Here is a 17097-nt window from a genome sequence, read left to right on the forward strand (position 1 = left end):
TGGCCAATTGGCCTCATTTCAGGGGATTTTTAGGGTGAGATACAGTATACACAAATTCAGCCATCTACTGTTTACAAGATCTCTGCCATACTAAATGGGCAATAATATGGTAGACAGAGTGGCTATAACTAATACCTTGCTGAGCCCAGTTATAAAAATATTATGGACCAATTTTACCTTAGAAACTCGCCATTTTCAATAACTTTTGGTTTTCTTATTTCAGTCTACAGAAGACTAGTTTCAAAGAGTAATTTCAGAGAAATTATCCAGAAACATGGTCAAATGTTGTCGGATCACTCATAATAGACCAGAGAGGACACAAGCCTTTTTTTTTTGTTGGAATTGCTTTTGAGGCTTCAGACGGATTTGACTGTGAGAAGCCTTTGCCTTGATTTTGATTTTCACTTTTTAATCACATTATAGCCTAATTTAAAGATAAAAAAGCAATGCATCAAATACATATGTCACAATTTATCCAAGCCCATATAAAAATAATATCCAATCCCGTTAGTGGCACTTTATTATGCTATTTATTTATTTATTGTAATTCACAAAAAATAGAGCAGAAATCTGTAGTTTATTCCTGGGATGTTCTGTAAACGGTTTCTGTTTGTGAATGGTTTATTAGAGTTTAATGACACTTTACGAGAAAAAAACTAATCTCAAAACATGAGTGCTGATTGGGTTTTACATTTCAACATCTACCAGTTGTTTATTTAATTCAATAATTATTTTTATAAATCTGCTGTTTGTGGTATCACAGTATGATTAAGATACCTTAATACATCTTAGTAGTCTCTTTTGCTCACGAAGGCTGAATTTATTTGATCAAAAATACAGTAAAACAGTATTATAGTGAAGTATTATTAATATTAAAAATAACAGATTTCTTCTGCAAAGAGGACTTTCAGCTGCAATTTTTTCAAGTCTTCAGTGTCACATGATCCTTCAGAAATTATTCTAATATACTGATTTGGTTCTCAAGAAACATTTCTTATTATTATCAATGTTGAAAACAGTTTGGCTGTTTAATATTTTTGGAAACTGTGATTAATTTTTTCAAGATTATTTAATGAATATAAATCTCAAAAGAAAAGCATTTATTTGAAATTGAAACCTTTATTAAAATGTCTTTATTGTCCCTTTATTGCAATTTAATGCATCTCTGCTGAATAAAATAATTCATTTCTATCAACAACAAAAAAAGATTTAAAAAAATAAAACTCTTACCGACCTCAAATTTTTAAATGGTAGTGAACATGTATAAAAAAACATATGCCTAATACTCCTTTTGGATGTCTACCAGGGATTAAGAGCTGCTAATATCTCCAGAACCCACTCTCATCGACCTTCACTAAATAAACTGTCACGTCCCGTCCGGCCAACAGCTGAGGCAGGCATTTCTAAGCTACCAGCATTCCAACCAGAAGAGACGTCCACTTAATGGAGGGGCATTATTAAACATGAGGAGCACTGATTGTATCGAGTTCTTTCCTCTCATCAGGCGGGCCGGCAGAGAGAAAGTGAGGTTGGCTCTGTGCCTGTGGAGCATCAGGTATTAGAGAGTGCAGGATGACATCTGACATTGAAGTGTCCCTGTGTTGCTGCGCAAGTGGCTTTCAACAGGCATCGAAGCATCTTTTCACCTCATTTACTTCCCAGGTTCCAATTTCAACAGTCACCACAACCCATAACCCCGAATTTTTGCCACTCACTATAGATGCTGACATGGAAATGGAGCTGAAGTGCATTTAAAAGCTTTAAACAGTTGTTATAAATGGATGTTCATGTTGTTCACGGTGCCGGTTTAAACCTGTGCGTCACTAACACCACAAATGCAGTTAAATTAAAATATTCAAGCTGTTGAGTTGAATAGGCTACATATTCCCTGCTGACTTCCCACCTGCCTTTCATTCATAAATCAGGTATGACGGATCATTTTAGAAATGCTTTGTTGTTTGCAAGTGACCTTGTCTGCTAAATGAAGTATGGTGTAACAGAAGAGTAGCTCAAGCACATTTTCCAAACAAACATTATTTTTCTATCTTTGAAGAGTGACTACTACAGCCGATGGATTGACAGTTTGCTAAGCCCCGCCCCCTTGTTTACTGTTACAGCTCTACAAACATCTTTAGATTTATGCAAACATATGATTGTCAGTTAAATGTGCTCATAAAGTGGTAACAGTTGATTGGATATTATACTTAAGTGGGTTGAAATTAATTGTGACATTGCATTTTTCTTTAAATGTGTTAAACATCACATTAATGTGATTAAAAACTGCAGCCTGCAAATCAGAACGCAGGCAAATGCTTCACAATCATCATTTGAAAGTGATTACAAGTGATAACATTAGAGTAAGTGAACAGAACTGTTTCTAATGTTTCTGCAACACATTCACTATATGCTACTTTAGGTATTATCAACACTAAAATGAACTGAAACAATATGTAAAATTGTGTTACATTTAATTAATGTCAGTGTTCCTCCGGATGTTCCACAAGTTCATTTAGGAAAGCAGGCGACATTTTAATTTACATCATACACTTGTCAAGGTTTATTTATTATTTATTTAGTGATTTGGTTGAGGAAAAACACTACTTGTATTCTCTCTGGGTATTTTGTGTCACTATTATAATTGACCCAATGTTTGGATAATTTTCAAAACTATTCAAATGCTCACAATGAAAAGCAATCTTATTGATCCTACTGTGAACAATTCATCCATGCACATATTCCTTTTTTCATCACAAAGTTTAATCAAAATGTCAAATCAAAATGATAATGAAAAAGCTTGATCTTCTGGTAAAACGTCAGACTTCTCTCTGGTGACATTTGTAGGACTTCTCCAAGAATTTAATCTGTTTAAACCTGCCCCTTTATTACAATCAACTGCAAGCTTGCAATCAGATCTTCAATCAACAACCAAATCCGCCATTTTACAGTACTTTTTCTTCCTTTTTAAATAATCTGTTCAATTAGCATGTAGGTCACAATAAAAAGAAAATATCTACTGATATGCTTATAGCCGGTTAGCATCGCCAGCGCGCCAGCTGCTGTGTTCTGTAGTTAGGACCATCTCCACATTCGAGCTGCATTCAGTGCAGCTGGAGCTGGAGGCCGTGGAGAAGCAGATCCGCAACCTGGTGGAGAAGCAGGCCCAGCTGAGAGAGTGGAGAGCCACGCTGGAAACATCCCAGGCTGACGCTCACAAGTCCGGGGTAAGTATACAGCGCGGCTAACACTCCCACCACCTCTACTCCGTGTGTTTCTCAGCACAGACCCTATGCACCCAGGATGCAATCTTCCCAGATATCCTTCACTCCGGCGCCGGGATGCCACGGACCCTGGGTGCACTAGCAGCGGAAGACGCGAGCCAGGCCCCGGGCGATGACCTCTCCCCCTCCGCCGCCTCCGGTCTTCGAGATCTCCACCCGTAACCCCTTCACTCCCCTCCGCGAGACGGAATGTTTTTTTTTTTTTTTTTTACATTTTTTAAAGCTTGGGCTCCTAAACATTACATCACTCGCACCCAAAGCAGTTATTGTAAATAAAATGTTCACAGATAATAATTTTGATGTACTCTGCCTGACTGAAACCTGGCTTAAACCAAATGAATATATTGGTCTAAATGAGTCTACTCCACCAAGCTACTGTTATAAACATGACAGTCAGACTGGTCATGGCGGCCGTGTTGCAACAATATATAGTGATATTCTCAATGTTACTCAGAAAACAGGATACAGGAGGTTTAACTCATTCAAAATACTTCTGCTTAATGTTACACTGTCAGATATGCAAAAGAAATCTCTCCCTACCTCTTGCTCTGGCTACTGTGTATAGACCGCCAGGGCCATATACAGATTTCCTAAAAGAATTAGCAATTTCCTCTCAGATCTATTGGTTAATGTTGATAAAGCACTAATTGTCGGAGATTTTAACATTCACGTTGATAATACAAATGATGCGTTATGACTTGCATTTACTGACCAAATAAACTCTTTTGGAGTCAAGCAAAACGTCACCGGGCCCACTCATCGTTTTAATCATACGCTAGATTTAATTATATTGCATGGAATTGATCTTACCGATATAGATATCATACCTTAAAGTGATGATGTTACTGATCATTTCCTTGTATCGTGCATGCTGCGTATTACTGATATTAATTATATGACTCCGCGTTATCGTCTGGGCAGAACTATTGTTCCAGCCACCAAAGATACAAGATGGTGCCGCTGATGGCAGCTATTATGCGTTGCTCTCCAGTGTTTGTACTGTTTTTGTTTGTTTTTCCTGTTTTTTGTTTTTCAAATACGATCAGTTTTACCAGGGATGACCTGCTGAAAATTTGGCAGAACACACCACTAAATATTTTACCGGATTTGATTTTTTGGACGTTTTGCTGGACATTGTAGTTGGCGGAACCATAGCTCTGGTCAAACGCTACAGGAGGCGTAGGCGGGAGAAGAGAGCCGGCGCGCTCGTGAAGCTTCGTCAGCGCGGATTTAGAACGGCATTGCCTAGCATCCATCTGGTGAATCTCCGCTCTCTACCCAACAAAACGGACGAACTCCTTCTGCTCTCCAGGACAAATAAGGATTTTTCTAACTCTGCTGCTCTGTGTTTCACGGAGACCTGGCTAAATGGCGACATACCGGACAGCGTACTGCATCTGCCTAATTTCCAGCTGATCAGAGCAGATCGGGACGCGGAATCAACAGGGAAATCGCGCGGCAGCAGGACGTGCTTTTACATCAATGAGAGGTGGTGTACAGATGTAACTGTGTTAAAGAAGATGTGCTGTTCAGATCTAGAAACGCTCTTCATTAACTGCAAGCTGTTCTATTCGCCGCGGGAGTTATGCTCGTTCATTCTCGTGAGTGTCTACATTCCACCGCAAGCGCACGTGAGCACAGCTTTACAGAAACTCGCTGATCTGATCACAGAGAGTGAGCAACAACACCCGGACTCTGTTTTAATCATTCTCGAGGACTTTAATAAAGCAAATCTCTCCTGCGAACTGCCAAAATACAGACAGCACATCAAATGTCCCACCAGAGACAGTAATATATTGGATCACTGTTACACAACAATAAAGGACGCATATCACTCGGTTCCACGAGCAGCTTTAGGACTCTCTGATCACTGTTTGATTCATCTTATTCCGTCCTACAGGCAGAAACTTAAATCTGCAAAGCCTGTATTAAGAACTGTTAAAAGATGGACTAATGAAACAGAGCGGGACTTACAAGCCTGTTTCTCTCTCACTGATTGGACTGTTTTTGAAGCCGCTGCCATCGATCTGGACTAGCTCACAGAGACTGTAACATCTTATATCAGTTTCTGTGCGGATATGTGCATTCCTAACAGGACTCATCTATTCTAAAACAATGACAAACCATGGTTCACTGCAAAACTCAGACAGCTCCGTCAGGCCAAAGAAGATGCTTACAGAAAGGGGGATAAAGTCTTGTATAAACAGGCCAAATACACACTGGAAAAGGAGATCAGAGTGGCAAAGAGGAATTATTCTCACAAGCTAAGGAAATAAATCTCTTCCAGTGATCCTGCTTCAGTGTGGAAAGGAATGAAGGATATCACCAGTTACAAGACACCATCCCCCAGCACTCTGGAGGATCAACCCCTGGCAGACGACTTAAACGAGTTTTCTGGGAAAAATCACCTCACACCCGCCCTGAACACCTCTCCACACAACCATTAACACCTCCAGCAACCCTCCTCTCCCCTACAACTACAATTCAAATCAGCGAAGAAGATGTGTGCCAGGTCTTCAGGAAGAACAAAAGAAGGAGAGCACCAGGCCCAGACGGTGTGTCACCAGCCTGCCTAAAAATCTGTGCTGACCAGCTGGCCACCATTTTCACACAGATCTTCAACAGATCACTGGAGCTGTGCGAAGTCCCCTCATGCTTCAAACGCTCCACCATCATCCCCATCCCAAAGAAACTCAAAATTACTGGACTTAATGACTACAGACCTGTGGCCCTAACATCTGTAGCCATGAAATCATTTGAAAGACTGGTTTTGGCTTATCTGAAGGACATCATCGGACCCTTACTGGACCTCCTGCAGTTTGCCTACACAGCAAACAGGTCTGTGAATGATGCAGTCAACATGGGACTGCACTTCACCCTGCAGCATCTGGACAGACCAGGGACTTATGTGAGGATCCTGTTTGTGGACTTCAGCTCCGCTTTTAACACCATCATCACGGAAACCCTTCAGAATAAACTAACCCAGATCTCCGTCCCCACTTCCGTCTGTCAGTGGATCACCAGCTTCCTGACAGACAGACAGCAGTTAGTAAAGCTTGGTAAATTCACATCCAGCACTCGTACCATCAGCACGGGAGCTCCTCAGGGCTGCATACTCTCCCCACTGCTCTTCTCCCTCTACACCAACGACTGCACTTCTAAAGACCCCTCTGTCAAGCTCCTGAAGTTTGCAGACGACACCACACTGATCGGCCTCATCCAGGACGGTGACGAGTCTGCTTACAGACAGGAGGTTAAGGAGCTGGCTGTCTGGTGCAGTCTTAACAACCTGGAGCTTAACACGCTCAAAACTGTGGAGATGATTGTGGACTTCGGGAGAAACCCCCCTGCTCTCCCCCCACTCACCATCATGAACAGCACTGTGACTGCAGTGGAGTCATTCAGATTCTTGGGCACCACCATCTTTCAGGACCTGAAGTGGGATATTCACATAGACTCCATTGTCAGAAAGGCCCAGCAGAGGTTGTACTTTCTTCGCCAGCTGAGGAAGTTCAGCCTGCCACAGGAGCTGCTGAAACAGTTCTACTCCGCCATCATTGAATCCATCCTCTGCACTTCAATAACTGTCTGGTTCAGCTCAGCTACCAAATCTGACCTCAGAAGACTACGGAGAGTAGTCCGGACTGCTGAGCGAATCATTGGTACAACCCTCCCCACTCTCCAAGAGCTGTACTTATCCAGAGTGAGCAAAAGGGCTGGTAAAATCACTCTGGACCCCTCACATCCAGCACACTCCCTCTTTGAACTGTTACCATCTGGTCGACGTTACAGAGCTCTGAGAACCAGAACGACCAGACACAGGAACAGTTTCTTCCCTCAGGCAATCCATCTCATGAACACTCAACAATAAACGTGGAACATAATACATTACAACTATAATACATTATCCATTCACCACACTCACTTATTTTATTTTTTATTTCTCATTTCTAATTTGCACATACGTGACCTGTGCATACATAGTTGTCTGTATTATATATTGTGTTTTTGCTGCTTTGTACATTGCCTATTTGGATATTTGTATATTATTCTTTTATTATCTGTGTCCTGTCCTGTTGCTGTCTTTCTGTTGCACTGTGGAGCTTCTGTCACTACAACAAATTCCTTGTATGTGTAAACATACTTGGCCAGCTCATTCTGATTCTGATTCTGATTTACAAATAACCTGCCTGATTTATCTCAACTGCTCTGTGTACCCATAAATACACATGAACTAGACGAAATGACTAGCAACATGGGCACTATCTTCTCTAATACATTAGAAGCTGTTGCCCCCCTCAAATTGAAAAAGGTTAGAGAAAAACGTACTGCGCCATGGTACAACAGTTATACCCATCCTCTCAAGAAAGAAACTCGTAATCTTGAGCACAAATGGAGAAAAACTAACTTGGAAGTTTTTAGAATTGTGTGGAAAAACAGTATGTCCAGCTATAGACAGGCTCTAAAAGCTGCCAGGGCAGAGTATATCCGCAAACTCATAGATAATAATCAAAACAATCCAAGGTTTTTATTTAGCACAGTGGCTAGATTAACAAATAAAGAGACGCCACGCGATCTAAATATTCCCTCACAGTTTAATAGTAATGACTTTATGAATTTCTTCACTGATAAAATAGATAACATCAGAAATACAATAACAAATGTAGATTCTACTGCGTCTAGTATTTCAGCTTCATTCTTCGCACCCAAGGAAAAACTGCAGTGCTTTACAACTATAGAAGGAAGACAGGAAGAGCTAAATAAACTTATCAGTCAATCTAAACCAACAACATGTTTATTAGATCCTGTACCCACTAAACTACTGAAAGAGTTGTTACCTGTAGCAGAAGAACCGCTTCTCAGTATTATTAACTCGTCGTTATCTTTAGGTCACATCCCAAAACCATTCAAGCTGGCAGTTATTAAGCCTCTTATTAAGAAACCACAACTAGATCCTAGTGAACTGGCAAATTACAGACCCATTTCAAATCTTCCGTTTATGTCTAAAATTTTAGAAAAAATTGTGTCTGCTCAATTGTGCTCCTTCTTGCAAAGAAATTATCTCTATGAAGAATTTCAGACGAAGGCTGCATCTCATTGCTAGTTTTACTTGATCTTAGTGCTGCGTTTGACACTATAGACCATGACATACTCATAGATAGATTACAAAACTATACTGGTATTCAAGGGCAGGCTTTAAGATGGTTTAGATCCTACCTGTCCGATCGCTACCACTTTGTTCATTTAAATGGGGAGTCATCTCAATTATCACCAGTAAAGTATGGAGTACCACAAGGATCTGTCCTAGGTCCTCTGCTATTTTCAACATACATGTTGCCCCTTGGTAATATTATTAGAAAATACAGGATTAGTTTTCATTGTTATGCTGATGATACTCAACTATATATCTCAACAAGACCAGATGAAACTTCTAAACTATCTAATCTAATAGACTGTGTAAAAAATGTACAAGATTGGATGACCAATAATTTCCTCCTATTAAATTCAGATAAGACAGAGATATTACTTATTGGACCAAAAAACAGTACACAGAATCTCTTGGATTACAATTTTGCAACTAGACGGATGTACTGTTACGTCCTCTAAATTCAAAAATCTGGGTGTTATATTAGACAGCAACCTTTGAACTTGTCCATATTTCCCATGTTACAAAAACAGCATTCTTCCATCTTAGAAACATTGCTAAGCTTCAAAACTCTGGACTTTTGGTAGTACCTACTAGGATAGCAAAGTCCACTAAAGGAGGTAGAGCTTTTTCACATTTGGCTCCCAAACTCTGGAATAGCCTTCCTGATAACGTTCGGGGTTCAGACACACTATCTCTATTTAAATCTAGATTAAAAACACATCTCTTTAGCCAAGCATTCACATAATGCATTTTATAATCTTGTACTGCAGTTATATATCTGATCAAATGCACATTATTATTCTTTAACTTGGGTTAAACAAATCATTTTTGCTTAGATGGAACAGGAGCTACGCTAATTATGTCTCTATTTGTTTCTCTCTTTCTGCCTTACAAGGAATTACAGAAGCATCAGTCTGGATCCAACCCTTAAATTATCTGAGATGACCAAACACCTGAGAAGAGATGATGCCAACCCCTCAGAGGACCTCAGAGGATGCTAACGCTCAGACAACATACAGAATTACCCAATTTGCCATAAGTTAAATATATTACATTTCTGCAATATATAAATATATTGTGGAAACTTAATTTCCTGTAGAGCTGCTTTGCAACGATTTGTAATGTAAAAAGCACTATACAAATAAACTTGAACTTGATACCTCTGTGTCACCGTCACCGTTTTTTTTGCTTGTTTGTTTGTTTGTTTTTTACTGTACTTGAGTTGTCACTTTGTTCATGGTTAGAGATGCTCTATATATCAGTACAATACACATTATAATATTAGAATTGTTGCATTTATTGGATATAAGACAATATTGTAAATCATTTTCCCTATTTGACATATGCCTAAATGTGATATTTATTGCTAATTGATTATCCATTTTTCAAATTATATAATACACTCTTAAAAATAAAGGTGCAAGGTTCTTCACAACAATGCCATCGAAGAACCATTTTTGGTTCCAAAAAGAACCAGTCAGTCAAAGGTTCTTTAAAGATCTATCTCTTTCTTACCTTTTTATAATCTGAAGAACTTTCTTTCACCACAAAGAACCTTTTGTGAAACAGAAAGGTTCGTCAGATGTTAATGGTTCTTTATGGAACCATTTAGTGGACCATTTATCGTGAAGCACATTTATTTTTAAGAGTGTATACTGTTGTGATAACTAAATTCACTTGAAGCATTTAAAATGATTGCTTTTTGGTTTTAGCATTTTAATTTTATTTTACAGAAAACAGTATAAAATATTTATAAATATTTATTTTATAATTTTATCGATATTGGCCAAAATGTTCAAACTGGTGCATCCCTATACAGTGTGATAGATGTAGACTGTGAAGTGTGAACAGATACATGTGGCACTACCAACTTTTTTGCAAGGCTTCCTTTATACTGTACTGTATTTCCCGTTTGCGTTTACAAACTGAAATCAAAACAACTTTTCTTTAAGTTCCGACCAGCGAGTGGCAGATTCTCCAAACTCTGATGAAAAACAGGTTCAATAGCCTTAGAACTCAGTATTTTTGGTATTATCTTTTCTTTCTCACATTGAGAAAACAAGCCTGAAACACAAAACCTGCAATACAGTTGATGAATAGTAAATGCATTACATAAAGACTATGACTCACCCCTCTCGCTGTGCTTCTCCTCTTTCCAGCTCCTGAATGACCCCCAGCAACACTTTGATGGTTTCTTGACTGGAGTTGATCAGAGCCTCCATGGCTTGAAGCCTGGCTTTCACATTCCCATCGGCCCCAGGGAGAGCAATCAGCTGCCCCTGCATGCCCTGCCGGGTCTCTGTGGCACCCGTGTTTTGGCTACTGTGACAGTGGGCCTTGGATGCGCAACTCGCCGAATGAGGCAAAGCCTGAGACTGCGCCTGCAATCCGTTCAGTTGCGCCATGTCTTTTTTGCGTTTGCAGCTCCCTGAGGGACTCTCTGGGCATTCCACTTGTGTCAAAGATGTCCATGCAATAGGGCCAGAAATCTTTGAACAGTCACCCCTGACCTGCAGAGGTTGAGTCGGCGTGGTCGAAGAGGCACAGTTGGGCTGCTGGCCTGCCCCTGCCTCACTTTCACTGGGTAATCCTTTGTGCTTGGCCCCAATCCCCGGGACGTTGGTGTCCCTCCTTGAGTCCGACTGAACCAAAACCAAGTCTGACAGATCAGGGCAGAGTTTCCCATCCGAACAGTCCGGCCCAGCACACAAGTCCTTAGTGTCGCTGCACTGCGGCGTAGTGTGGAGCAACACCCGGGTCTGCTGCACCTGTCCTTCGCACCTTGTCCCCCGCTCCCCGCCCTTCACGTCACTCAAAAAGCCATTGTTATGATCCGGGTAGTTCTCCACTAGAGCAGTATGTTTGATGACATTTCCCTTCTTGCGCTCGAAGGGGAAGGTCTGGTAGCGCTTTTTCAAATCGGGCGAGGTTTGCACGCCCGTGCTCTTAGTGACATTCGGGATGGAGCGGCGAGCCGGCATGGTCATGTATCGCCGGTGGATGACCTTGCAGGAAACAGAGCGGTCTCTGGCACCTCGGTGGGCGGCCTCATTCTGCGCCTCACAGATGTCTTTAAAACGCACCTGCAGGGCTTTGTTTCGCTTGCGTACTGTGTCTGCTCCGCTCCACTCCAGCAAAGGACCGCTGGACTCCGAGTCAGACTCTGAGCTTGACAGAGTGCAGCAGCCTGCCTCCTTACTGACCATAACTCCTGCGAGAGACAAAAAAAGAGAGAGAGGAGGAAGAATGAGGGACAGTGAGAGCGTTTACACTTAATAAAATGTCAGTGATTACGGCTCAAGCACAGATGGCCTAGTTTTGTCTTTTCCTCAACGCACAACATCCTGGCAGTCAAAGCTTGGGTTTTTTTTGTGGGCGAGTGTGTTTTGTTTAGCAGTGGAAGTCACAGCTGACACAGAGCGACCTGCATTCATGCTCTCTCATTACACTAAGGCTTCATATCTCTAATGAGGCTGCCAGTACATAGGAGATGGGGGCTGAAGCACAGACTGCCAACGAGATGGAACAGGGCTTTTGAGTCATCAGATATGAAATACAACTTAATACTTGATGGCAAATACAGACACACAAGATAACATGAGACCTGAATTAAGAGGAACAAAATGGTTTAAACAACACCAATCAAAGATTTGTGCATAGGAATGATTCATTTGAGTTTCTGCTGTTGTCACTTTTTTGCAGTTTGGATCAGAATAAATTGTTCATGTACAGAAAAATCTAATGGATGGTGTTTGTGTGTGCTTAAAAAAAATGCTGCTTTACTAGTCGGTGAACCGTGAATAATTTGTCAATTTGCTTTCCATTTCAACTATGGCTGTGCAAAACTCACTGACAGTGCTTGGGTGAGCGGTTGCCAGGGCAATGCTATAAGGTTGCAAAGGTGTTCCAAGTGGTTTTCATGCATTGGTTGCTATAGTGGTTCTAGAAGCATTGCTAGGTGGTTGCTAAGGTGTTATATTTGGTTGCTTGCTGGCCCAAGTCAAAAACTACTCACAGAGATATTCTGGGAGCAGTTGCACCACCAGTGCACATGTTACTTAACACTAGGTTACAGCTTGCTCACTACTAAATATTTGAAAGCCGTGCCATTAAACTTTGAAAGGAAAAAGTTGAAATGTAACCCTACATATACAATAAATACTAAAGCCTACAACCAAGAGTTATATTAGAAATAGGCTCAGCCTCTGACGTCACGCCCACGGACTGTTGACTGAATGTCTGATGCTTATGGCACACAAAATTGGAAACAATTCAGGAGTTTCGAAGTTTTCATCTGATTTGTTGAACTCTGCAGGATTTCCGGGAGACGGATGCTCATCTTCAGCAAAGATAATACGTATGCTGAATGTCTGACCAACTGGATCATCAATAAACATCAACAAAGAAGCTAATACAATGTAAAATAAATGTACAATGTAAAATAAATGTTTCTGCCTGTAGATAAATATAGTGGCAAGACTATATGACTGTTTTCATTCTGTATCATATTCATTTCACTCAGCTGTGGTCCATCATTTACTATTAGTCATTGCAATGTCTGGCATTCTCAGTAACGGGGAAGAATACAAATGGACACCTTGTCATCTGTCAGGCAGCAGCAGTGTCTTTCGGTGTCTGATTTTCACTCCGTAAGCTTATCTGACTCGACAGTGATAACACTCATCCTCTTTGAGTCATTGAACTGCCCCCTCTAACGATTCAATCAGCATCTCAAAATAATGAGCCCAGTGCTCTGTCAATTTTTGGAGCTAACATGGCAGGTACTTTAAGCCAGCCTGCAGAATACGCAGTTTATGATGGCAGTGATTCCGCAACCAGGGTTAAATGAACCTCAGTCTGCTTCAGTTTGAAAGGAAGTCTCTTTTTTTTATCCACAGTATTATTATATACATTTTTTTTTTGTTTAAAAGTTTAGTGTTATATAACAGGGATATTGACATTAATTAAAACTATTAAAAACTATTTAAAAAAAAAGAAAAAGTAAATTAACATTTTTAAAATTCATTATAAAAAAATTATTAAACCTACTAAAAAAAAATTTAAACCTACTAAAAATGACAAAAAAATAAAATAAATGAAAGATATTTAAAAAAAATGTATACAAATTGTATTACTATATTTAAAACTACTATAAAAAGACTGTTACCCTATAACGTCCACTCTAAAATCATAATTTAGAATCAAAATGCTAAATGATATCCAGTGAATTCAAAAAGAAAACATTCCTGGTTTGGCGTCAGTAGTTTTGTGCATGTAAGTTAAGCCATTTGTCATTTTAGAGGTCGCATGCTCCACGATGTGGACTTTTGTAGAGCCTGCAGAGGTGTGGACTTCATGGCGGACTATTACCCAGCAGGCCATGTGGCAAGCTGAGAGAAGTGATGCGGGTGCCATTTGGTATAGGGCCAAAAAATGGTTTTGTAACACTATGTATTTTGTGCTTTTTCAGATGAATGCTTTTTTCTACAATCACTTGTCAGAATTAGTGGTTCAACGGATCATTTTGCTTGAATGGTTTAAAATTGTTTGAATGGGTAAATTGGCAAGACAAAACACGTGCAAATTATAAACTTTCACTCTATGTTGGTTAAACTTAAAGGTGTCATATGATGTTGCTAAAAAATAACATTATTTTATGTATTTGGTGTAATGCAATGGGTTTATGCGGTTTAAGGTAAAAAAAAAAAAAAAAAATTCCACAATGTACATTATTGTTGCTCTTCTATGCTCTGCCTTTCTGAAACGCGTCGATTTTTACAAAGCTCATCGTTCTGAGAAGCGAGACGTGCTCTGATTGGCCAGCTATCCAGTGCATTGTGATTGGCCGAATATCTCAAGCGTGTGACGGAAATGTTATGCCCCTTACCGTATTGTGATGCTGTGTCCTGGCACGATGACACAAAAACAATAAAACCGATTATAAACGAGGCATTTGTTGCATCCAATGGGGACATAATGACTGATTATAATGACTTATACTGTCTTTATATTTTTATTTGTGATCGGAGAAACGACAAACAACAAGCACTACTCTTCACAGCTCAAAACTCGCGTTTGAATAGTCAGTGGCAAATTCTTTAAATAAGAAAACTTACTTACAGGCTGTGAGTCAGAAGCACCAGACTGTCCTTGCAAAGTTGGAATTGCCCCACTTTATAGAAACAGTCTTTTGCACAGCTGGCATTGTAGGCTAACATTACTCTCCAAGGTTCAGGAAATTTTCCTCCGTAAAATGCACTGCACACACTCTAATATTTAGGTTGAACTGTTCAGGAACAGTGTTGTAAATACAACTTAACCACTGATTTCTAGTTGTGTCCTCTTTTGGAAGCTCAAACAAAGTACTCTCTCTTTCACAACGAAACACAGTGTCTCCACAACAATACTGCAGCGAGAATAATAGTTCCGCCTTCTTTCATTGTGTATACATTTGGGTGGTGTTTTGCAAATCTTCCCACACCGTGATGTAGACATGTGGGGGCGTGTGTAAATGGGCCATTTTAGGAGGGCGTGGTGGAGTCTTAACTTTTATAAAGAATATCTCTTTGGTTTTGAGACTTTAGTCTTTGCAACTTCAGGGATCTTATCTATGCACAAACAGCTTGTAACACTCCAAAGAGAAAGGAAAACTTGAAATCGCATCATATGACCCCTTTAACAGTTAACCTGTGAATCACATGCGTGCCAAACCATGGGGTCTCGTCCGTACGGATCACGGATAATCTATGATCCGTTGCACTAGTCAGAATTGTATTGCCTTGCACATGCCAAAATCTTGAGATCCCTCATAGCATCTGCACTCCCACCAATCTCTGATTTATAGTACCATCTGTCCTTAAACAGATGGCGATGGCTGATTGATTCATTGATTCTGTCATTTAATTAAATCCACATGGTAGTGGCTCACCTGCGTGTCTCGTAAGTGCCAACGGAATCACGACTATGATTAGGATTGAAAACAATCTTTGGGTCATTTGTGAGTACTCACTGTGGTATGCAGGAAAATGTTTTTGCAATGTCCTGGGAATGCATTCAAAGCCACATAAAGGCAATTATTAAAACTGTAATGGTGGACACTTGTGCAACTGATTCTGTTTATTATTGTGAAATGTATTAATGGTCAGTACCAGAAGCCCCAGCAACACTGCTATGCTGTAATAGTGTTTCTTGATGATAGCAATTACTGTCATCATTACTGTCATCATCAATAATTTGCAGTGAATAATTCTCCTCCCAAAGGGCACTCGGCAAAAATACCTTGAGATTATACAGATGAAGGCTAGACTTTTAAAGGGCTAGTTCACCTAAAAAAGAACATTTACTCACCCTCACCCTGATTGTTCTTTTCCATGACAATTACATTGAATGAAAAACACCCAAAAGCATCACCAAATTATCATAATAGTAGTCTATATAGACATGAGTGAAGTTGAGTTCATGAGTAATGATATCCAATTTAGAAAAGAATATTCTTTTAAATCTTTTTTGATTGAATCAGTTCACAAAAGCAGTCTGAATGATTCACTGGACTGATTTGATTGTCAAGTTCAGCTTTTCGTTTTTGCAACAGTGAAATACTTAAATATCAGTCTATTCATCACACAAAGCTATCATATCACTTCAGAAGTCTTTATGTATAGTGTAAAAGTTGTGTAGAGCACTTTTATGATGTTTTTGGAATTCCTTTTGAAGGTTAAAAGCCTCAGTTTCCATTTGCTTTTGTAAGTTTAAAAGAGCGACCATTACAATTCTTCAAAATTACTTCAAAATTTTAATTTTTGGGTTAACTATTCTGCAAACCAAATCTCTCTCTCTCACTCTCTCTCTCTTTCAAGCACACACACAGAGGTCCCCCTTCGACCCTGACAATTTGGCCACCGTCAACCCCAGGATTATGAGTAATGCATTGAATCTAAAATTGCAAAAGTAATCCTCTTAACTCTCCTCATGCACTTTAGCAGCATGTCAGTTCAAACAGGCCCACTGCTCCTATTGAACACGGCTGTGAAAAGAAACAGGTTTTTTCAACACATTTATATATTTATTTAACCCACATTCTCATCCAGCTGTGTCAATGGATGGCTATCGCAAGCAGCAGGAGCTGTAGATACGCATTGAAAAGCTTCTATTGCTCTTCATTTGGCAAACAATGTGTTTCTCAAAACATCATCTTACATCCTTATTCAATACCATCTTATTCTCAGATATTTCTTTATGTTTCAGATTTCATTTATACCGGCTTCGGTTTTTTAAATCCTATCAATTTGGAGCACAAATTGATATTCTGCATTGAAGGAGACCTCAGATTTAGGGGTCAGTTCCACCAGGGACTTCGTATCAAAAATCTGTCCTAATCTCACGATTTTGGGGGGATAATAAGATTGACTGTGGATTTGAGAGCTGATATGACTTTTATACCACAGAGATATAATTAGTATTCCTTTTACATCGCAGTGATATAACAGCACTAGCTAGTTTTATTGTTGTCTGTGTATCGGGAGCTTTATTGCATGCCATTGTACACAGCTCTTGTGTAAATCCTACAAATATTATTCATGTTTTGTAATGCAAATGAAGCATGATGTGTGACTGAAGCATTGCAACATTTAGCAGGGAAATGGTGCTAATGCTTAGAGACAACATGGAGCG

The 17097-nt window shown here is 39.8% G+C and overlaps 1 protein-coding gene across 1 annotated transcript in view; it reads right to left on the bottom strand.

Moving 5' to 3' along the window:
- Positions 1-17097, bottom strand: part of LOC306886135 (inhibitory synaptic factor 2A-like) — a 45733-nt gene that overhangs the window by 20445 nt on the left and 8191 nt on the right. The window contains exon 2 of the mRNA XM_079443030.1: positions 10558-11638. Coding sequence (XP_079299156.1) covers positions 10558-11633 — 1076 coding nt within the window. The 5' untranslated portion in view covers positions 11634-11638. The remainder of the gene's footprint in view (positions 1-10557; positions 11639-17097) is intronic.

Source organism: Barbus barbus (genome assembly GCF_936440315.1).
Source record: "Barbus barbus genome assembly, chromosome: 20".
Lineage (NCBI taxonomy): Eukaryota > Metazoa > Chordata > Actinopteri > Cypriniformes > Cyprinidae > Barbus > Barbus barbus.